General features: G+C 53.3%; 1 protein-coding gene and 1 long non-coding RNA gene across 2 annotated transcripts in view; one reads left to right on the top strand and one right to left on the bottom strand.

Annotated features, from left to right (window-relative positions):
* Positions 1-3,009: 3,009 nt before the first annotated feature.
* LOC144379278 (uncharacterized) lies at positions 3,010-22,412 on the bottom strand. The gene is made up of 3 exons (XR_013442004.1): positions 22,282-22,412; positions 20,942-21,602; positions 3,010-3,073 (listed from the first exon to the last, which is right to left on the bottom strand). It is a non-coding gene; the product is annotated as an uncharacterized LOC144379278 (long non-coding RNA).
* The window catches only part of ANGPT4 (angiopoietin 4), a 38,272-nt gene continuing 30,963 nt past the window's right edge, over positions 16,569-23,877 (top strand). The window contains exon 1 of the mRNA XM_036121773.2: positions 16,569-17,118. Coding sequence (XP_035977666.1) covers positions 16,810-17,118 — 309 coding nt within the window. The 5' untranslated portion in view covers positions 16,569-16,809. The remainder of the gene's footprint in view (positions 17,119-23,877) is intronic.

The following is a 23,877-nucleotide window of genomic DNA, read 5'->3' as shown; positions in this document are numbered from 1 at the left end:
AAGATTCCACCCTTTGGAAAGCAACCTCAGACACCTTATGGGGCTCTTCTGTACAATGGAGCTGACACCAGCAGGGCCTTCCTTGCTGGGTCATCGGGAAGATTCCGTGAGAGAGACCAGGCTCTGCAGCAATCAGCCCAGTGCCTGGCAAGCGGTAAGTGCTCTCGAAGTGGCAGCAACTCCCATTATTTTATTGTTGTTCTTTGACTCTTACCCTGACTCACTCAAGGCTTGATGTCACGGCTGCGATCTGGCGGCCCAGGGACGAGGGCTCAAGGAGACGGGCCATCCGTCACCCTTCCTGTGAGCCTTTACAGGCCACCCTCGGGCAGCAGATAAGTTAGGGCAACGTTAGTAAGCCCAAAAGGTGAATGCACCAAACACCATAGAGGTTTATTTCTCATGCACCAAAAGTCCAACACGGGGGCACCCAGTGAGTAAGCAGCTTTCCCGAGCAATGATCCCAAGACCCAAGCTCCTTCCATCCCATAGCCCCGCCATCTTGTACTGTGGCTCCGAGGTCTCCAGGCCTGTGTGCCTCAAGCCCAGGGAAGGGGAAGGTGTGGCCTGCAATGGAACTCAGTCACGTGACCACTCCTACGTGCAAGGGAGGCTGCGGAATGTGGTCTAGCCATGTGCTTGGGTTTGCTCACCACTGGGTGGTTCGCGCTTCAGGTGGCAGCAGATTTTCTACCTGGGATCCTGGGATCATCCGGGAAGGGTTTGCAGGGAAAGCGCCCTTGGCATCGCTTCTGGCCACAGGGCCACGGTGGGTCAGACACTTGGTCCACTCTTCTGTCCTTCCCCATGGAGGGTCCTTCTGCCCCCCAAAGCCCCTGTGTTAGAGATGCAGGTGCAGAGAAGTAAGATAATAGTCTGAAGCTACCCACCTGCTGACGTGACAGAGGTGGGTTTGAACTCGAACCTGTCTGGAGCCAAAGTCCTGCAGGAGGAGAGAGGACTGAGAAGGGGAGAGGTGTGCCTTCCTCTTCTTTCAGGGTAGCAAGGATGGATGTATTCAGGCAAGGTCGTGGCCTGGTCCTGGGCACAGAAAGGGCACTGTGCCCATTGCTTTTAATGCAGTCTTTGTGGCTTGTCCTTTATCCCCAGGAAGATCCCCTAGCTGGACTGCTCCCCCATCCTCCCCTCCACCTCCCCAGTGGAAAGCCTGGAAGATGAACAAGTCCCGTGTTGCAGGAAATGGTAGAAGAAATCTTGGGCCAAGAGCAAAGTGTCTGTTGTCTCCATGGATCCTGGGGTGGAGGGAGTTTAGCCACCTCCTCCTCTGCTGGCAGACCCCCACTTTTCCCTGCGGAGCCATCCCTGCCCACGCCCAGCCTATGCGGCGAGGGTGCTGGCCGGAGTGGTCATCGGCATATCCCATCCCTGCTGGCCACCATGGTTGGCTCAGCAGCAGGAACAGGACGCCATCGAAGCCAATGGAGCACCTCCCCAAGGATTTTATGGGGACTTGACAGAGACATGTAACAGCAGGAATGCTTTTAGCTACAAGTAACAGGGAATTTGATGCCTTGGCTTAAACAATAGAGGTTTATTTTTCTCTCTTAGGAAGAAGTCCGAAGGTGGAAGTCCAGCAGCTTAGCCATGTCAAGGATAATGTGATTTTCCGCCCCACCCCCCATGGTTGTAGGATGCGCCATGCTCCAACATCACGCTTGTGTTCAAGACAAGACTAAGTGGGGAGGGGCAGCTCCGGCCACAGCTGCCCCTGTTACAGGAGCAACAAAACTCGCTTCCTGCCGGCTAACTCTAGCTTGTCTCATCAGCTAGCACTGTATCATGTGCCCCCCACTTCAGCTGTAGAAGAGGCTGGAAAGTTCAGTATTTGGCTATTCAGCCTCCATTGTGGGAGGTGGCTGATGGGAATGGACTCTCGATTAGCCAACTCCAAGGTCTGCAATGAGACATTCTTTTTCCCTCAAGACTTGGTTCTTTGGGGCTGTGGGGAGGGGTGGGGAGGGCAGGCATTGAAGGCAGCCATCTTGCCACCATGACTTGAGAGGTCATCTGGGAATGGAGCCAGGTCTAGTGATGTTGTTTGCAATACTAGATCCAGCCGTGCCTGAAGGCTGCTATTCCTTGATATAGCTATTACATGAATAAATAATAATTATAACTTATTGGGCGCCTGGGTGGCTCAGTTGGTTAAGCGACTGCCTTCGGCTCAGGTCATGATCCTGGAGTCCCTGGATCGAGTCCCGCATCGGGCTCCCTGCTCGGCAGGGAGTCTGCTTCTCCCTCTGACCCTCCCCCCTCTCATGTGCTCTCTCTGTCTCATTCTCTCTCTCTCAAATAAATAAATAAAATCTTTAAAAAAAAATAATTATAACTTATTACATTTATATTTTAAATTTTTACATAAATGTAAAATGTTAAATATAAATATATATTTTATAAAATATTTTATGAAGTGGTTTATATACAAAATGTCTATATTTTATATAAAACGATATATATAGTTTTTTGTTTGAGCCCCCTTAGGCTGGACTTAACTTCTTTCTCTTGAGCAAGAGGGGCCTTGCTGGTAGAGGAAATAGGAAGGGCAGAGTATTTAGTATCAGGCCACCCCGTTTCCATCCTGGTGCTGCCATGAATTTGACTTTTGGCCAAGTCATTTCACGTTATGATTAATCTGCAAAATGGGCTGTTGTGAAGACTGAGCCAGGCGTGACATGCGAAAGGTCCTGTCACGGAGCAGGCTCTCAGCACACGGTAACTGCCTCCCTCCTTCCTTCCACTCACTCATATGAAGCTCGCAGAAGCTGGAGATGGATTCCCCGGCTACGTTTTGCTATGGCATTTGTCAAAATCCCTCTTTCCCCTAGACAAAGTGCTCTTTGGGGCCAAGGACTACTTCTGATTTATTTCCATATCCACAGCCCATAGACCATAGGTACTCAGGAAACGTTCGAGTTAAGAGCATACAGTATTTCATGCATCCATTTAACAGAATTTATTGAGCACCTACTGTATGCCAGGTGTGCGGTAGGTCATGGAGATACGGAAGGGAATGGCATAGAGATGGTCTTTCTCTTCGGGGGCTCACGATCTCCTGGGAGAGACAGAAAGCAAACAGACAAATACATTTAAAGCACAATGTCAGATAGTAAAAGTGCCATGAAGAAACCACAGTGGGGAAGGGATAGAGTTTGTTTTATAGGGTGCCCACAGAAGACCTCTCTGAGGACAGATATTTGAGCCTAGCTAGAATGCTAAGTTGTCCACGGGGGGAACAGTGATCCAGACGGAGGGAACAGCAAATACAGAGACCCCCCCCCCCCCAGGTTGGCCTTATGTGACCTATGCATGGGGAATGCCTAAGTAAATGAATGAACCTAATACAGCAACTCCTAGGCCAGGAACATTCCTCTCACACCAATGTGAAATGAAAAAAATACCCCACTGAGGAAAATAGGCCAATTTGAGATTTTCTGTCCATAGAACTTCATCCTGCTGCCAACCCCTCTGAGAATGTTTCTGCCAAGGAGATGATATCTGGGGGGAATACTGTGTCTGCCCTCCAGAATTTCCAGGCCTGGCCTTGCTTCTACCTGCCCCATCAGCCCACCGTGCACCAGGCCTTGGGCTTTGGCTTCCCATCCACTTACTCATTCATCCCCCCATAGCCCCTGTGAGGTAGGGACAATTATCTCATCTTCCAAATGCAGATGCTGAGCTCAAGAGGGTGAAGTGGCTGGCCCAGGATCTCTCAGTGCGAAGGAGGAATGAGTCCAGAGCCCAGCGAGCCCAGCGCCCTTCCGCGGCCAGGGTGTGCAAGAGCGCAACCCTCGGGGGCTCAGAGTCTGCTCGGTGCGTCTTCAATGCCCCAACTGTGGTACCTGGAACCCATGTCTTAGTTTTGCTGAAACTCAGTCGTCCTAATGTGGCACCACGACACCCTGTTGCTTGTGTGATCTCCCCGGCCTTGGCCAGGGGAAGTCCTTGCTGAACGGTCCTCGTAGCCACAACAGTAAGAAAAACCACAATCTATGTCCCGGATTAAGCCCTTGCTCTCGTGCTAGGGATGGTGTATGTTGATCCGTTGTCATCCCCAGCAACTACGTGAAGTAGGTAGATGCCATATTAAACCCATTTTCCAGGTGAGGACACTGAGACTCAGAGTGGCTAGATCCATCTAACTCCAGAGTCTGTTTTCTTAGCCTCTCTAGCTCCCTGCTGGTGCTGTTATTCTTGTTAATGCTGACATTACTTCTCCTTACCGGCAGCAACATCACCCCCAGCGATTATCGGCAGTGTGTCCAATGCCGGAAGAGGAACAGCACGGATGGGGGGCGGGTGCTGCCGAGTGGGGGTCAGGAATGGCCTCCTGGAGGAGGATGGGGGCTTGAAGGATGGGAAATGCCCCTGCTCACATACCTCCGGGTCAGCTACAGCCCCTGGCCCCTCGGCCCCTCCACACTGCCGCCCCCAGCCCCCCCCCTCACAGGGGCAGCAGCTCCACGGGGACAATGGACTTGTGGAAAGAAGCTTTCCAGCCAAGGACAGGGGCCAAGTTCACCTGAGCTGGAGGTAGGAAGCTCTGTGTCAGAAAATACGACATGCCTTTGGGCTTGAGGAGGGCCTCAAACAAAAGGGATTTGAATGGGCTGTTCCAAGGCCTGGACAGGTTTGGGGGGGGAAGTGTCATGTTACAGTGAGGGGTGATGGGGGAGACCAGGGTCTAGGACAGAGAGGTAGGGTGGGGGTCCCCTATGGCCAAGATGACCAAACACTTGGAGCTTCCAGTCCAGGCATCTCACCTCCTCCTCCAGGGCTAGGGCCATGGGGGGGGATGGCAATTCAATTCGTTCAATTCATTCAGGCGAGCAGACCAAGTGCTCCTTCTTCACGGCTCCTTCCCTACTCCGGGCCTGGGCTACGCCCTCTGCTAGAAGCTGCCTCCTGACCTTGCGCCTGAGTAACTCAACACCACCACACATACATACGTTTTGACGAAGTTCAATGGACCAGGTCTTGTCTTTTATGATTTCTGTTTTTGTGTCCTGTCTAAGAAATCTTGGCTGAAGTGGTTTTTTAAGTTAACAGTGCATCATAAATCTCTTTCTCCTACAACTTCATTTTTAATAGCTCCTTGGTGTTCTAGCCCATGAACTTGCTGCAGTTTCCCCTTCCCCTTCTGGAAGAGGCGTCCAGGCAGAGGGCCACCAAATCTTCAAGGCTGGACCTGTGGGGCCTCCTTTCGGTCTCTGTCCAAGGGCCACCTCCTCAGTGAAGCCAAACACACACCCACTTAGTCATCCTGCTCAGTGTTTACCCCTCTAGTCTGCCAGCTATGTGACTGCCAGGGCTGTGTGGTTCAGTGGGCTTCCCCAGCGCCTAGAGGGAAGTGCCGGGCATGTGGCGGGCGCGCAGTAAGGACCATAAATAGGTAAACCATAAGTAACAAAGATGAACGAGTGGATTCTGTATGCTGAGCACTGAGCATGCGCCTGGGGCACGGGAAGTGTCACTAAACAGACACAGGGGTGCCTGGACTGAAAGAGGCTGCCATCACTGATGGTTGTATCAGCCAGGTATGTCAGGGTATTCGTTTCCTGGGGCCGCCATAACCGAGTCCAACTGACTAGGTGGCTGAAAACCACAGACATGGATTCGCTCACAGCTCCGGAGGTGAGGTCATGTTCCCTCTGAGACTCTGGGTAGAATGCTCCCTTGCCTCTTGCTGGCTTCTGGTGATCTCCCCCAGTCCTTGCAGTTCCTTGGCTTGTGGCTGCATCTCTCCAGTCCCTGCCTCTGTCCTCACATGGCATTCTGCCCTCATATCTTCACACCATCTTCTTATATGGACAACAGGCCTATTGGATTAAGGGCAAACCTACTCCAGTATGACCTCATCTTTTTTTTTTTTTTTAAGATTTTGTTTATTTATTTGACAGAGAGAGACACAGCGAGAGAGGGAACACAAGCAGGGAGAGTGGGAGAGGGAGAAGCAGGCTTCCCGCTGGGCAGGGAGCCTGATGCGGGGCTTAATCCCAGGACCCTGGGATCATGACCTGAGCCGAAGGCAGACGCTTAACCGACTGAGCCACTCAGGCGCCCCAAGTATGACCTCATCTTAACTAATTACCCATTTCCCCAAATAAGGCCACATTCTGGGGGTTAGGGTTTCAACATATATTTGGGGGGGAACAGAGTTCAACCCAAAACAGGCTAGGCTGCCATGACAAACAACACAACACAAGAAAGAATGTTTTTCTTTCTCGTGCTTCTAGTCCAATGGAGATCATTAGGTGAGCTGATTGAAACCTCACAAGATTTCGACCATTTTAGTGTGGGTGCTATCTTAACACGAGGCTCCTGGTTCTCTGCAGTCAGGGAAGGAAGCACAGAGCATCACGTTTCTTAAAAGTTACCATTCACTGGTTAAAATTAACAAGTCAGGAAACGACACATGTTGGCGAGGATGCGGAGAAAGGGGAACCCTCCTACACTGTTGGTGGGAATGCAAGCTGGTGCAGCCACTCTGGAAAACAGTATGGAGGTTCCTCAGAAAGTTGAAAATAGAGCTATCCTACGATCCAGCAATTGCACTACTGGGTATTTACCCCAAAGATACAAATGTAGGGATCTGAAGGGGTATGTGCACCCCGATGTTTATAGCAGCAATGTCCACAATAACCAAACTGTGGAAAGAGCCAAGATGCCCTTCAACAGATGAATGGATGAAGAAGATGTGGTATATATATACAATGGAATATTATGCAGCCATCAAAAGGAATGAGATCTTGCCATTTGCAATGACATGGATGGAACTGTTATGCTGAGCGAAATAAGTCATCAGAGAAAGACATGTATCATATGACCTCACTGATATGAGGAATTCTTAATCTCAGGAAACAAACTGAGGGTTGCTGGAGTGGTGGGGGGTGGGAGGGATGGGGTGACCGGGTGATAGACATTGGGGAGGGTGTGTGCTATGGTGAGCACTGTGAATTGTGCAAGACTGTTGAATCACAGGTCTGTACCTCTGAAACAAATAATACAATATATGTTAAAAAAAAAAAAAGAAGAAGAAGATAGCAGCAGGGGAAGAATGAAGGGGGGAAATCGGAGGGGGAGACGAACCATGAGAGATGATGGACTCTGAAAAACAAACTGAGGGTTCTAGAGGGGAGGCTGGTGGGGGGATGGGTTAGCCTGATGATGGGTATTAAAGAGGGCACGTTCTGCATGGAGTACTGGGTACTATACACAAACAATGAATCATGGAACACTACATCAAAAACTAATGACATAATGTATGGTGATTAACATAACATAATAAAAAAATATGTTACTTAAAAAAGTTACCATTCACATTCAGTGGTCAAAACAAGTCACGTGGCCATGCCTGACTTCAAGAGAGAGTGTCTCAAAGGATAGGACACCTGGAAATCCAGCACTAGAGATGTTCCTACAAATGCCATTAAATACTTCAGTCTACACGATTACATTTACGTTTAAATATTGGTACCATCCAGAAAACCTGGAAGAATGAGTCCGTTTGAGATAAGGAGGAGCAGGAGGGAAAACCAAGGGGAAATAAGGTGGGTCACAAGTCACGTCTCAGCCCACCAGGATGTGAAAGAGGATCCCTGGATATTGAGTCCTGTCCTGTGATACTGACAAATGCCATCTCATTCCATCTTCACGATGACTTTGAGGGATAAATAGCCCAATGTTCACGGCAATTAGCTGAGTGAAGGAAAGAGCTGATGGAGCCATTATCACCATAAGGTTTGTCTAACAAACCGTTCTCGAACTTCAGTGGCTTCCAACAGCAAACATGTATCATTCCCCATGTTTCTGCGGGTCAACTGGACGATTCTTCTCGTCTGGGCCGGGTGGTCTAGGATGGCCTCACCACCGACCTGGGGTTGGTCCAACGTCAGCTGGGGGGACAGGATGACACGACCACAGGTGTCTCAAGCAGGCTAGCAAGGCTTATTCCCACCCTGCTCCCAGTGTCCCAGGTGAGCAAGAGAGCAAGCCCCAGCGCACAGCCCCTTTCAAGCTTCCGGAGCCTCACATTTGAAACTGTTTCATTAGCCAGAGCAAGTCACATGGGCAAACCCCGATTCGCGGGATGGAGAAATAGACTCTGCCTCTTGGTGGGAGGAGCTGGGAAGTCACATTGCAATGGAGCATGCTCACAGGGATGGGAGGAATCTGTGGTCAGTCTTGCAGTCTACCATGAAAACAAAGCTCAGTGTCCAGCAACAGGGAATCAGTTAAGAAAATTCTGGCAGCGCCCCAGCAGAGGCTTTTGCCACCATTAAGCATGCGCTTATAGAAGAAATGTCTGCTGAGGACAGTAGTTCATGATATATTGTTAAGTAGAAAAATACTTAAATACGTGTACTATTTCACAGCCATCGGATTCCACAGAGTAAAGCCTGTGATACCAAGGGATAGCAAGAATGTGGAGCAAAGAAGCCCTCATGCCTCACGGGCGGAAGGTAACCAGGCGCAGCAACCGCTCGGAAGCACAATTTGGCAATCTATTCGTGGGCACAAGGGCTCATGGGTAAGATAGCCACAGGAGCCTCATTTGAAGTGAGAGAAGAACTGAATCAACCCAAATGTCCATCTACCAAGGGCTGGATAAATAGAGTCATATAATTATAGGTTGCAGTGCTGCACAGCAATGACAAGAAAGTGACCTAGACACAGGATCTACATGGGTCGTCTGGGTAGAGCTGGAAAATGCACTCCACGGTTCTGTGTGCACGCAGAACAGTGTTTACATCTTAATAGCATGTATTTGAATTTTGAAAGCACAAAAACAGTATACATTTTTTATGGATACATGTATATGGACCTATGGGTGGGAAGGGAGAGTAAATGAGACTGGGAAGCAGGATGGGAGAGATGCCACCTTAATGTGCAATAATATTTTATTTCTTTAAAAACTCCCGAATAAATATGCAAAATGCTGGCATGTGCCCATTTAGAGTGATGGGTATTTAGGGTCATATCATATGATCTTGTGCACATTTCTGATTTCCTTTTTCAAAAGGTAAATCCAAAAATAAGTAAAATACAATAAAAAACAATTTAGAGAATATTTCAGTGTGTGTGTGTGTGTGTGCGCTAGAAAACGCACCCCCAAAATACATGCATCTATACACAGAGGGAAATGATTGGGGAGGATACTCCAAAATGTGAGCAATGGTCTTTGCCTCCAGCTGGTGACAATCCAAGCTCTGTTTATTTCTCCCTCATGCTAACATGCATTTTCTGACTTTTCTATGAAGGACATGCTGTGCTTGTTTAAGAAAAACAAACAAAATATATAGGGCCATGTTGGTTCTCTGGGTCACAGGCTCTTCTGGACCTCCGTGGGGTCCCAGGTTCAAAAATAGATCTGCCCTCTGACCTAGCAGGCTCATTCTTCACATCCTGGAGTAAGTGCCAGACCCGGGCTCAGAGGCCGGCTCAGAGGCGGCCGAGCTCCCCGGGCCTGAGAAAGGATGGGCAGGCTAGTGGCCCAGGCTGAGCAGCCCAGCCAAGAGGGTGCATGTCCTCCCCCCTGGACCCCTTAGCCTCTGGGGCGGCAGAGCCAGGACACTGCCCCTGTTCAGAGGGGAAACTGAGGCCAGGGTGGTTGCCCCAGGGAGAGACAAGTGTAGCTAACCGCAGAGGCAGCTGTAAGGGAGCCCATCTTGCTAGGACCGCGTGATGCGGATACACCCAGTGACTTTGGACAAATCCCGGAGCACTTCTGGGTCAATTTCTCTGGCAGCCCCGATGGAAATAATCCACTTCCTCCTGCACCTTTCACTATCAGAGGTCTAAAGGACATTTTCATGCCAAGAGAAGCTGGATCTGTCCAATAATAGCAAGGGTAATAACACTACCGACTCTTGAGCACCTACGTGCTAAATTCTTTAAATGACATTTTCCCATCCTATCGTCTTGTGGCCTACTTTGTTTTCAAACAATGGCCCCAGCGATCTCTCCTACCCCACGTGCTCTTCTGAAACCTTACCACTCCCCACCTAGAGGCAGCCTCTTCCCACTCCCCTTGAACTTGGGTGGAGCTTTGTCACTGCCTCTCGGAATGGCATGCAGAAGGCTGACCCTGAGTGATTTGTGAGGCTCGGCCATAAAAGGTCATTTGCCTTCTGCCTGATTCCCAGAGATGCTGGCCTTGGGAACCCAGCCCCCAGGCCGTGAGGATGCCCCCGTGTAGCTATTCTCGCTGACAGCCCCCTCTGAGTCACAGATATGAATGGATGAGCTTTCAGATGATTCCAGGCCTTCAAGCTTTGGGGACGGGTCCTGCTGCTCTAAGTGCAACCCTCGGTTATCACCCTGGGTGCTGAAATGCAGGGAGCTGAAAAGGAAGGGGGCTGGGAGAAGTGCTAGGTGGTGAAGATAAAGCCCAGAGTGGGAGACTCAGGCTTGTGGCTTCATCTTCTTTGGATCCAAATACTCAAGGAGCCCCAAACTGGCACGTGATTCTCCAGGAATTATCTTGTTTCCCCTGCCTCTGTTCCCAGGAGCAGGAAGATCAGTGCTTCCAAGAAAATAGATTCCAGTGTGCGACTTTCGGCAAGTTGCCTCCCCCTCTGGGTGTATTTTCTCACAAGCTAAACGGGAGGTAAGGACCCATGGCATCCCTGGTGATGCCAAGGCTCCACTCGCTCGGGGTGGCAGTGGCAGTGGGGGGAGCCAGTTCATTTGGTGAGTGGGCAGGATGGGGAGGTGTTTTGCACCCTCAATACCCATCTCCCTCTGGTCACTCTACCCAGGTTTCCTTGAGAACCACCCTACCCTTCCCTCAATCCCTCTCGGTCCCATGAGGTTGACCCTACTCCAGGGCTCCAAGGCTGGGCACATGGCCCAGCCTGACCAGTCAGAGTACCCATCCCTCTGGCTACAGTATTTGGTTCAGGAATGTCCGTGTGACCCAAGCCGGAACTTTCCCAAGAACCATCAGGAAAGGGGCACTCTGTTTCAGGAGGGGTTGCTAAGTTGATAGATTGGAATTGTTGCCACCAGTGGTGGGGGTAATGGTGGTGGGAACTATCAAAGATTTAAGCCAACAGGAAAACAGGGGCCCAGAGCTGAGGGAAAAGAAGATTCCTGATATCATTTAAGCATCTGGATCCAGCTATGCCTGAAGCTAGAAACCCCTACACTTTTCAGTTACATCGACCAACAAGTTCTCTTTTTGCCTAAGCCATTTGAGCAAAAGCCAAATTCTCCAGGTGGATATAAGTATTTTCTCCATGTTCTGGCTCCATGACCACAACAGGCTAGCAGAGGGAAAATAAACTGGGGGGGGGGGGGTGTTTTACATGTTTGGAGGCAAGACCCAAATAGAAAGACCCTAGACTTCCTACTGCCCCTGCCCTAGAAAGGGTGACTTCCTCAATCTCTACTTTGGGACTACACCTCCAGCCCCAACCTGAGAGTGGTGACTATTCATTCAACAAACACTGGTGAGAACCCACTAATGAGCCTGACCTAAGGACAGGCCACAGACACAGAAATGGAAAGGTGGTCAATGCCCTGGAAGGGTTTTCAGATTAGACAAAGTCTGCAAACAAGACTTTATAATGCAGGGTGATGCTTTGGTGGGGGACACACAGGCAAGGAGCATTGGGATCCCAGAGGTAGAGGGTCTATTCCCACTAAAGTAGGGAGGCAATGTGGGAAGGCTTCTCGGAGGAGGTGATGCCCGAGGTAAGACCCAAAAGACAGGTAGAAGGAAGCCAGGGAATACAGGTGGAAAGGATTTGTCCAAGCAGAGGTAACTGCAAGAGCAAAGGCCCAGAGGCTGGAGAGAGCAGAGAGGGTGCTGGAAAGGAAAACCAACTCCTCATCACGAGGTGCAAAGTCTTAAGGAAAGAGCGATGAGGCTGGAGGCCAGATCCTACACGGATTTGTAAACCACTAAAAAGTCTGGCGTTTGAAACTGAAGAGTTTAAGCAAAGAGGTCAGGGTCTGGATTTGTGTCTTGGAAAAATCGCTCTGGCTGCAGCAGCAATGATTTAACAAGAGCTCAGTTCTGAGGCTCTTGTTCTCCCCTCGGCAGGAGATGAATCAGCCTGGCCTAGGAGAGTGACAGCAGGGGGGTGGGGGGGGGATGATGACAGTATTGGGCTGTCATTTATTGAGCACTTAGGATGTGCCAGGCTCTGTGTTAAGCCTTTTATAGCAATCAGCTTTTTCATCCTTTGAACAACCCTATCAGGTTATCACTAACATCAGCCCCGTTCGACAGAAGTGGAAACTGAGCTCCAGGCAGATGAAGCATACATCTGGAGGACAGAGAGCCAGAACACCCGCTGCCCCCCCCACCCCAACCAGACAGGCTGGCTCTGGCATGTCCAGAATAGCGAAGAGGGGGCAGGGGGAGAAAGAGTTACAGGAGCTCCCTGGAAGAACAGGTCTGATTGGGGGGGCGGGGCTGGGGGAGGCTCCTGACTCCCAGGCAGGAGCAGCTACATAATTCGAGGGGCCCAGTGCAAAATGAAAGTGCCGGACCCTTTGTTCAGAATTGACTAAGAATCTCCAGACAGTGACAGCAGAGCCTTACACCTGTGTGCGGCCCTTCGAAGTGCGGCGAATGTGTGAATGCAGGGGTCGCACGCCCGTGAAGCCAACCCCGCTCCCGGGTTTCTGTCCCAGGTGCCTGGAGAAGGTTGGGCAGTAAACAGAGACGGAAGAATCCAGAAGTTTGCTTAGGGCAGTGAGGGAATAGAAAATGGGGAGTTCTGTTTGAGACCTTGAAGTTCATGTCCAGGAGGATGGCTCTGGGTCTGGCGCTCAGATGTGAGGTTGGGGCCACAAGTTCCCGCGCAGAGCACCAGGTACAGAGTTCAGTGTTGCCTTTGGCACCAGCACACGCACTCCCTGAGCTTGCCAACTGACCCCAGATGATGTCTCTCAGGTTCCTTTTCTAGGGCCTGCCGCCAGACCCTCCTACCTGCTACCAGCTGCGGCTCATGGGAATGGCTGGTTCCCATTTCCCTGAGGGCTGGGAGGTTACTTTGCAAACCCTCTGCCTCCGGACTAGATTTTGCCCCAACTACTTTGGACACTGGCCTTGAGGACCTGTGTTTAAACATCCTCAGCAGCCTGACAGTTGGTAAACTTCCCCTAGAGCTCACCTCTCCTGGAGGCGTGGGTAGAGTCTGTTTGACGCTCTCTTACTGAGGATGAGGAATCTGCAGCCCAAGGCCATCAGCCATCTGCCCAAGGCCATTATCATGTCTGTGTCAACCGGGCTTGCTCTGTTGGTGTCGCCCCACGGAGGCTCCGTGGTGACCCCACCTCCTGCTTCACAGCAGCCCGACTGGCAGAGCCTGGCTCAAGCACTGCATTCACTCACTCATTCACTCACTCATTCACTCACTCATTCATTCATTCACTCATTCACTCATTCACTCATTTGCTCATTCACTCATTTGCTCATTCACTCGTTCACTCATTCGTTCACTCATTCCTTCACTCATTCATTCATTCACTCACTCATTTACTCATTCGCTCATTCACTCATTCACTCATTCACTCACTCATTCACTCATTCGCTCATTCACTCGTTCACTCATTCATTCATTCACTCATTCATTCATTTGGCAGATATTGAGAACATGCTACATATCAAATGCTGGGGCCAAATAAAAAAGGTGAGTAATTACATAAGTAATTCACCTCTTAGCACCTTGAGAAGGGTTATGATAAAGGGTGAGACTGTGAGAGGAGTTTCTGATTTACCACGTGAACAGGGCTCAGGGCCCAGGCTGAGCATGCGTCAATTTCCCTGCCTGTACCGATTCCCAGAGATGGCTATGTCAATGCACCTCCCGTCCTGTGTGCTCTTCTTGGGACAACGACCTCCATCGAAAGGTAGGCTCTACATTCCCTGCCTTGAACTGAGCAGACCCTGACCAATAGACGGTGGCAAAGTCCCAAGCCTAGGTCATGAAGTACTACGTAACTTCCACCTGGCTCTCTGGGGACAAGTGCCTTTGTAGCCCCGAGTGGCCATGTAAAAGCCTGAAGCCACCATGCTGGGAGACACCCCTGAGGAGACCACGAGGGAGCTGGGGCGGGAGGTGGAAACCCGAGGTGCCAACAGGTGATGGAAGAAGCCTTCGGGATGACCCTCATTCAGCCACCATCCAATTGCAACCTCAATGATGGCCCGGCTGAGCTGCTCCCGAATTCCTGACCCACAGAAACCCTAAGAGATAAGAAATGGTTATTTTTATTTTAAGCCACTAAGTGTTGGGGTAATTGGTTGACAGCCACGGTAACAGGAACACTGTTGAAAGGTGGGGGTGGGTGGACAGCAGTGCTCTGCACAGAACAAGCAGCATGTGCAAAGGCCCTGAGGTGAGAAAGAGGTGCTGAAATAAAGGTGCAGAGGCTGCCAGGGTCATCTCCCAAGCTTTCCAGAACTCTTCTTTTGATCCCACATTAATCCAGTGAACAGGTATTCCTGTTTCCTCTTCTGTACAGAGAGCTATTCACGTAATAATGGGACCTTGGGAAGAAAATTACATTCATTTTTTCGGTCAGTAAGATTAAATGCGTGGCCTGGGTATGTATGTGGCGGGGGGGAGCTCCACTGCTCCCTGAGGTGGTGTAGATGCTCCCTGCAGTGCACAGAGGAGGGGACTGATCTGGGGCAGGGGGAGCTCGTGGAGGCTGGGTTCCTGCACTGCCCTGAGGGATAAGTGGGAGGAAGTGAGATGGGCTCCAGACCCACCTGGCAGCAGAGACTGCCCTCCTGCCCCCAGCTCCAGGTCAAGCATCTCCAGGCTGTGTGACTTTGGGCAAATCACCCTCCTGCTCTGGGTTTAGGTTTCTCCTCTGTAAAATGGGAACAATGATGACACCGGCCTTTTTGGGCTTATACCTTGTGGCTCAACCAATACAATCCTCATGACAGTCGCCCCTTACTCTGGGCTCATCTGTGTCAGGCACCAGGATAGACTCCTGACCTGCACTCACACACTTCTTCTTCACAAGGTCAGGGGTAGTATGACCCCATTTACAGTCTGAGACCATTGAGGCAGAGGTGGGCAAACAGAGTCCTGAGCACACAGGAAGCTCAGTGAATGCTGGTGCCTGATAACCAGCTGCCTTTCCTTTTCCTGCCCAAACCCCACACACCTGGTTTAAAGTTCTCAATCGCCCGGATGAGCCCCTGGTTCCCGCTGCCCCCAAGCAGGCTACCCTATTGAAAACTCCATAGGATTTAGAAAAACAAAGGGAAAAAAAACAATGCCAAACAGCTGGACGGGCCCCCACACTAGGAAAAGCAACAGAAGAAGACGGAAGACAGCACACCCGGGAAAGGCGCCAGCACTCCTGGGTACCTGCCGCCCAGCGACCGTTTCCCCCCAAAACAAGTCCTGCCCTCGCGGGGTTTACATTCCTGGGGGCTCGGGGAGCAAGATACATAGTAACTGTGAGGCTGATCACAGCAGTACAAAGTATCTATTTGGTGCTCACCCTCTACCATTCCTGCTCTAACTCACTTAATTTTCACACTCTGTGTAGTGGGTGGTATTATTTTCCTCCGTTTGCCAAGAGGAAACAGTGGCACAGAGAGGTTAAGTGACCTGCCCAAAGTCACACAGCTGGTATAGCCAGGATTTAAACCAGTAAACAGGTAAATTAATAAATCAAATATTCCTCAGTTTCCAAGGGGAGGACTCACGTACATTCATCATGTAAGAGACGGGAGTTACCCAGCTTACAAATCAGGGTATGGAGGCACAGAGAAACTCAGCCGCCCACCCGAGGGCCTGAGGCTGGGGAGCAGGGTTTAGAGGCAGCCCCCTCTGACTCCAGGGCTAGCAGAGACCTCTTTACCCCAAGCTATTCTTCCTGCAATCCTTTTCCCCACTCTGGCCAAAGGCAGTCCTAGAACAATCTGCCCCAGGACAAGACAGCCTCTCAGTGTCACAACTGCTGAGCCAGGGCCACCCCAGGGCACAACAACCCCCAGGCCCCAAGGGAGAAGGGAGGACCGGAGCCAGCTCCCGGCTAGAGCGCCCACTTCCCTGGCCTCGAAAGGATTTTCTCTGTCTCTAGAAACAGTTTGGACTCGCTGCCTCCTCCCCAGCCTCACCCCTCTGCCCCCCTCTTTGCTCTCTCTGGGGGTCACTTCGCTTGTGTTCCAAGCACTAACATGGAATCAGAGGGGGGATGGTAGAGGGGGAGAGGGAAGGGGAGCTGAAACTTGAGATCCCAGCCTTGGTGGGGGGAGGTTGGAGAGAGACAGAGAAAGAGAGAGAGACAGAGACAGGAAGAGAGGGTTCAGTTGCGTTTGGTTTTCTGAAGCAGGCAGCTTTGGGGGTTTGGTGCGTGTGTGTGTGCATGTGTGTGTGTGTGTGTGTGTATGTGTGTGTGTGTGTGTTGTTTTCTTTCTCACAGGGAGGCCAGGCCTCCACTGGATAATAAAAGAACTCAGAGTCCAGGCCAAGGGAGGCAAGCAGGGCCGGTGCGGGGACAGGGCAGCCGTGGGCAAGAACGAAGAGGAAGGAAGGGAGAGGGGGAAGATTCGAGGTGAGGGGGTGTCTGCGGGCGGGGAGCAGAGGCGGTGGGAGGAAGCCGAGCAGCTGTGGTATTTGGAGCAAGTATAAATAGCTGCTTGGACAGAGCTCGGCCAAGCAGGGGTTTGTCGCTGCCGCGGCTCCGCGCGCAGGCCTGTCCTCGGCTGGCCACCGCGGCCCATCCTGGGCGGGGAGCCGGGCGGTGGGCAGGCGGAGCGCCCTGGGGGCTCTGAGCCCACAGCCCTCGCCCTCGCCACATCTCCGGATGCTCTTCCGGCCGGCCATGCTGCTGGGCGGCCTCCTCCTCGTCGTGGCCGCCGTGACTGTGGCCCAGCGGAGGGGGCAGGAGGCGGGCGGGCGCCGCCGGGCACACCGCGTCCAGCACGGCCAGTGCAGCTACACCTTCGTGCTGCCCGAGCCGGAGCCCTGCCCACCGGAGCCGGAGGCCTTCGGGGGCTCCAACAGCCTCCAGAGGGACTCGCCGGCGGCCGCACTGAACCTAGCTGACTGGCCGGCCCAGCGAGTGCGACAGCTGGAGAAGGTGCTGGAGAACAACACACAGTGGCTGCAGAAGGTAAGGGCTGGGCCTCTGCAGGGGCGCGGTGAGGGGAGGCGGGGGGGCCTGTCCTGATGGATAGGTGCGGCGTCCTCCCCAGAGGTCTTCCCCGGCACAAAGGCCAGGCTGATCAAACTCATGTCTCTGAATTGTACAAATTGCGGTAATGAGGAACAGAGAGGGACAGGGATGGCCCTGATGCCACACAGCAAGACGAGGCAGGCTCAGAGCTGGAAACGTGGCTGCCTCACAGCCTTCATTCCCTCATCTGAGGGAAATCCGCTGAGCTCTGATCCCGGGCCTGGCCCACCCTGGGTGCCAGGGATATAACAGTAAACAGAACAATACGTCCCCTGCTGACCTGGTGGGGGAAAGAGGCCATAAAGAGATGAGCGATAAATATCTGCCATGTCAGATGGTGAAGCAAAATGAAGGAGGGAAGAGGGCAAGGGGTGACGGGGTGGCTATTTGAGGTCAGAGAATCCGAGAAGGCTTCTTGGAGGAGGTGATGTTTGAACCCAGAGAACAAGTAAGGTAATGGAGTAGCCCATGTGGGTACCTGCGGGGAGCGCGTTCGCTGCAAAGGGGCCAGCAAGTGCAAAGGCTGCGAGGTGGGAATGCAGTCAGGGCGTCTGGGGAATGGTGGGGACCAGTGCTGCTGGAGCAGAGAAGGAGGGGAGAGAGGGGCAAGCGAGCAGATCTGAGAGGGGAGGGGAGGGGAGGCAGGGCGCACCGGGCCTTGGGGGCCACTGGGAGGACTCTGGCTCTAGCTCTGAGCATCTCAGGAGCCAGTGCAGGCCTTGGAGAGGAGACACAGCTGATTTGTTCTGAACAAAATACAGTGTGGGGGCAGGGTGCATGCTGGGAGCGGGAGGAGGAGCCTGCTCAGCTGTCAGGCAAGAGGGGATGGATGCCTGGATGGAGCGGGACCGGGCTGGGGGAAACCTGCTTTATTCTGCAGGGGGGCTAATCGCCCTGCTGATGAACCGGGGACGGGGTGGCAGAGAGTGAGGAGTTGAGGACACCCCAGGCTGCTCTGGCCCAAGGCCCAGACCGCTTTAGAGTCTTCTGTCCTCATTCTTTCAGCAAACACTGAGCACCCGCTGTGTGCTGGGCCCTCCACAAGGCACTGAGTACAGGGATGAACGAAGCCGGCGTGGCCCTGCACAGGCCTGGGGGCAGGAAAGGTGTCCTGTGGGTTCCAAGACAGGGCTGGCAGGAGTGCCTAAGTGGGAGCAACCGAGGGAGAGAATGAGACCCAGGCCCCAGGTGCAGGGGACAGTCTGAGCTGCGGCACGGGGTGGAGGGAAGTGGTCTGATTCCTAGAGCCTTCGGATGTATTAAACAGCACACAGCAAGTGACAGGGTACCGCTCCAAGGAGCAGTGCTTTCTTACTCCTTGGTTTCCAAACTTTTCAAATCATGTGCCCAATCATCAAAGAACATCCACTCCCCTAATATGTACACATTTATTTAATATTCTTTGCACATGTACCCATATTCATGTAAGTGCAGGGAATAAAACAAAATGAAATGGAACCTTCCATTTTCAAAACGATGACATACAAAATCATGTAAATTGAAGTTCTGGTAGTTTCCTCTGTTTTCCAAAGGATTGCCTTGAGCACACCTGGGTTTATCCATCCCCAAGGTGGAGACACTGCCCTACACGTAACTAACCAACCTGCTTTGCACACACTTGCATATACACCCATGTGCACGCATACTTAACCTCCTGCCTTATTCCTGCCCTGACCTCAACCCCCCCACTCACCATCTTCCCATAGTCCCTTTCCAACCTGCCCTCCCACCCACCTGCCCTGCAACACTGCCAGTCTGCCTCACACGCTGGAGCCAATCCAGTGGGGGCTCCATGCTGCCCAGAAATCTGTGTGTTTCCCGTTCCATGAGGGTCACTCCAAACCTCACCTCCTCCTCAAGCCTCCATCTTTACTGCCCCCCATCCTCTCACCAGACCAACGACCCCCTGCTTCAGTGAGAAATGGGGACAAAGGGCGAGCCACCCTTCAGCTGCCTCTCCCACACCTGCAGGTTCACCCATGTATCCGCCAGTCCCCAGGACTTTTCTCTGGCTCAGAAGGAAGAGGTTCCTCCATGGGCCAAGGCCCACTGCTCCTTCCTAGGATGCAGATCCCATCCCCCTGCAGCCCCTGAACGTCCCCAAGCCAACTATCCCCCCTGTGTTCCCCCTCTGCTGATTCTTCCCCTCAGTGTTGGATCCCATCCAAGTATCTCCCATGGTAAAAGAAAAAAAAAAAAGCAAGTAGAGTAAGGACGAGTAGAGGAAACAGGCCTCTTCTCCAACCCACACTCTCTCTGACTTCTGGCCTAGCTCTCAGAAGTCCACACACTCTGCCTCCACTTCCTCACATCCCATGTACTCCTTCCCCCAAAAGTCACATCCCACATGCCACCTCCCACACGCAATGGCCACAGCTCAGTCTCCATCATACTTGATCTCCTGACAAATTTAATGTTGCTGACCAGTACCATCTTTCCAGAAACTGTCTCCATCAGCAAGTCCTCAGCTACAAAACATGCCTCCTCTGACCTACCTCCCAACGGCTTTCCCTCCCTTCACAGCCCCACTCTGCACCAGCCACCTCCATCTCCTACCTGGACAGTCATCATGGCAGCCACCCTGGGCTCCCTATTTCCACCCTGGCCCCCACAGTCCGTTTCCTCAGCAGACAGAGGGATCCTAAGTTAGATCCTGTCCCTCCTCTGCTTAAAACCCTCCTGGGGCTCCCATCTCTTTGGAATAAAAGCAAAAATCCTTAGTCCCTAGAACATCACCCCTCCCAGATGCCCACATGTCTCACCCAACCTCCCTCGGGTCTCTGCTTAAATGTCACCTCCTCAGAGAGGCTCTCCCTGTTCACTCCATTTAAAACAGCCACCCTCCCTCCATCACTCTATATCCCCTCAACCCAGCTTTGGTTTTCTTTTCTTTTCTTTTCTTTTTTTAAAGATTTTATTTATTTATTTGACAGAGAGAGACAGCGAGAGAGGGAACACAAGCAGGGGGAGTGGGAGAGGGAGAAGCAGGCTTCCCGCGGAGCAGGGAGCCTGATGTGGGGCTTGATCCCAGGACCCTGGGATCATGACCCGAGCCAAAGGCCGATGCTTAATGACTGAACCACCCAGGCGCCTCTGGTTTTCTCTATTAGCACTTCTCACTGCCCATTCTTAAAGCACTTCTGTTGATCTGTGAACTCCAAGAGAGCAAGGATCATAGGTGCTTTGTTCACTACTGAGTGCCCAGAGCCTAGCACAGTGCCTGGCACAGGGCAGGGGCTCCATACACGTCTGTGGAGTGAACGAACGCACGGATGCGTGAACGTCCCTGAGTCCCTCCCGTCGCTCCGGGCATCCCCCACCCTGAAATGCCAGTGTTTCCCAGGACTCTGTTCCCACTCTTCCTTTCCTCTCACACTTGATGGCACTGTCCCCAGGGCTGCCCCCACCGCTCCTGCGGCACTGTCTCCCATCTGCTCCATGATGACACCAAATCAGTATCTGATGGTCTCCCGAGCCCCAAATCCATGACCCTGACCCCGCAGATGTCTCCCCTCTGAGAGGCCATGGTGCCTCAACCCCGAAGCTGCCTGACACTCAGCTCTTCCCTCCCTGCCTACCTGTCTCTGTTTAAGGCCTTCTGCGGCCCTGGGGTGTCCATGCCCACCTGCCCCCAGGCAGCAGGTCCCGCCCTTCCTGTGGCCTTGGCCTGTCTCCTTGTGGTGCATCCTCTTGTCTACCCAGCTGCCACCCTGCTCAGGCCTTGTCACCTCCCCGCTGGCTTCTCTACCCCGAGCCTCACCTGCTCATCCCTCTGTGACTCCCCCGGGTGCCTGGTGCTTGGGCAACACTGGCTGAGCCAAAGGATGAATTTAAACCAGTGGCTTTCAGGTCAGGTCCCCCGGGCCACCTCTTCAGCCTGAAGTGCAATGTCCTCTCCAGATGTCCATGGGACACCACGGGGCAGAGAGCGCCAGGCCGACCTGAGTTCACATCCCGGCCTGGCATTTGCCACGTGGCTGCGGATGAGCAAGTCTCAGTTTCCCCAATCTTCAAAGTGGAGCAAATGGCAACATGCGGGGGGATGGCCGGGAGGACCACTGAGGCGGCTCCCACGCCGCTCTCAGCCTGCTGTCCGGGCAGAGAGCATGCTCCGTGAACACCGCACCAGATGCGGTGGATCAATGGGCTTTTACTTCATTCAACTGCATCTCTAGTTTGAGCCCGGCTCTGCCGGGTGAGGGCAGCTCAACCTCGGACAAGTCAGTCCAATGGCCCCAGTCCAATAACCTCGGGGCTGGGAATGTCACTCGTCCGTGCTGGTATTCTCTAGGGCTCTGCAGTCCTGCCTGGTCTCTGCTGGGGTCCAAGCGGGTGTTTGCTCTTGGTTGAAGGCCCCCTTCATGCTCTTTGGGCTGGGCATATCTCAGAGTCTTTGAAACTTGAAGGCCTCTTCTTGGTTTCTGCGGTAACATCCCAGAGGAGAAAAAAAAATGAGTTTCAAAATATTCTGATGTAGAAGCATCGTCATCACCACCATTGCCATTAGGGATTACTGAGGATGAGCGGAGAGGACTGGCCTACCCAGACTGAGCTCTCGGCAAGATTTCAATCATCAGAGTGGGCGCAAGGGAGCCCCTCCCTGCTGCAAGCCGCCAGTGGCCAGGATGTGCTCAGCCCCTGCCCCTGGCTCCAGCCCCTGTCCCCCCACCCCCCTCTCCAGTACACAGGTGAGGAAACAGGCCAGGGAGGGGAAGGGACTTGCCGGAGTCACCCAGCAGTGACAGCTAGCCTGGACTCTCACTCCAAACTCCAGGTCCTTTCTCCTGACTCTGGAGGGGGCCAGGGAGGTGGGGGAGGCAAGACCTGAGAGATGGTGGGGTGTTCCCTAGGGCCTTGGAATTCCTGAATCCCAGACACTCCCTCTCTTCTCCCAGCATGGAGCTGGCCATGGCTGGTGTCGTCCCGCCTATGCTCAGGGTCCATGGGTCGGGGGGCTTCTCCCTCTCCCCCTTCCTCACTCCCCTCCCCTGTACCCCACCCCCTACCCCACTTCTTCCTTCTACTCTTCTCCCCTTCCTCCACCTCCTCTCTTCTCCTCCTCCTTCCTTTCCCTGGAAAGCCTCTGCCCTAATGACTCACGTCTGGAGTCGGCTATCGGTGGGCCACACATCAGCTCCTGGCTCTGCTCCACCCCCTCATCTGGGTGGAAAGCTGCAGCCAGGAATGTTGAGGGGGTGGGCGGACAGAGCCAGCGGGGCTGGGGGGGTGGTGCTTCCCCAGCAGGCTGTGCAGCACAGTGGCGAGTCATGTGGCCTCCTGGGTCCACTGCCCACGTGACCTAGCGCTGGCCCTGCACTCAGTGCCTCATCGGCGTGATGCTGAGAGTTTGATGGGGGCTGAAGAGAAGCAGAACCGGGAAAGAACAGGTGCTCAGTGAAGGGTCACTCTTGTTACTGTCATCCCCTGAGTTGATCCCAGTCTCTGCCAGAAAGTGCCCTATTCTGCCTTCTCCCATTGCAGGACCCATTCTACAGATGAGGAGAGCAGGGAAATCCAGGCCAGACACAAGCACGCAGGCTCCCTGGCCCACCCCCAGCACCCGCGGGCAGCCCAACTGCCTCTCAGCTGCTGGAGTCCCGGGAGCAGGGCCCCAAAACCGTGGGGCCTTCGGCTCTCTCCCCATCCCAGTGACAGTTGGCCCTCTCTGCCCACCTCCCCACGTGTCTCTGCCTCTCCCTTTTTATTCTGTGTCCCTTTGCCTCTTGTGGGTTGCTCTCCTGGGGCCTTCACCATGGCCCTCACATTGCCTCTAACTCTGTGGGTGTCTCTGTCATTCGGTGGCTCTCTCTCCTGCCTGGTGGCCTCTCCCCGAGGTCTCTCCCTGTCTCTCTCTCAGATCCTTCTTCCCTCCCCGCTCCCTGGGCCGGCCGGCCCTCCTGTCTCTACCTTCCTGGGTGTCCACAGGCTCTGTCCACCCCGGAGGACCCAGGACCCCCAAGCCAATGGCCAGTGCCCATCCCTCGGCCAGGGTGCTCAGCTGGACCCTCTTTCTCTTCCGTCTCTGCACCCCAAAGCCAAGTTGGGAGGGAGGAGGGGCTGGACGGGAGCTTCCCAACCTGGCACTGCCCCAGCCTCTGTTGCTCACTCCAGATCCCCGACGCCAAATCTCAGAAGAACTCAAGACCTCAGCCCCGCGCTTGCGAGGCCCTGCCTGGCTGGATGTGGGTCAAAAGCGCATCCAGCAGAGCGCAGCGTGGCTTCCTGGTCCAGCCCAAGACCTTCCCAAACTGGCCCGGGACTCCCAGCTGCCCCAGCCTCCCCAGGCTGCCCGTAAATTCTTGGCATTTTAGGCCTTCGGTTATCCAAACAAGAAATGAATCTCAGTTGCCGAACAGAATGTCTTGGGGTTTGGTTTCCTAACCTCACCGCTGGCGGCTTTCTAAGCAGTTTGGGGCTGGGAGGGTGGGGGTGGGGGGAAGAACAGCATCTGCTTCTTGGAGAAATGGGGTTATTTTTCCAAGAAGGGAGCCTAGAAATGGCTGGCACAGATGCCCTTGGCCTAAGGATGACCGAGGGAGCCATGGGGGCAGTGGCCCCTCAAGCAGCTTCCTCCCCCCGCCCCCAGCAGCTTCCCCCAGAGGGACAGGTTTATTTGTTCAAGCTCCCTGGCCAGGCCATCCCATGGGGGCAGGGCCGTGCATTTCTGGCTCTCTCCTCCGAGGCCCCACAGCTCAG

The sequence above is a fragment of the Halichoerus grypus genome, chromosome 10 (assembly GCF_964656455.1).
Source record: "Halichoerus grypus chromosome 10, mHalGry1.hap1.1, whole genome shotgun sequence".
Classification (NCBI taxonomy): domain Eukaryota; kingdom Metazoa; phylum Chordata; class Mammalia; order Carnivora; family Phocidae; genus Halichoerus; species Halichoerus grypus.
This window is presented reverse-complemented; position numbering and strand designations above follow the sequence as displayed.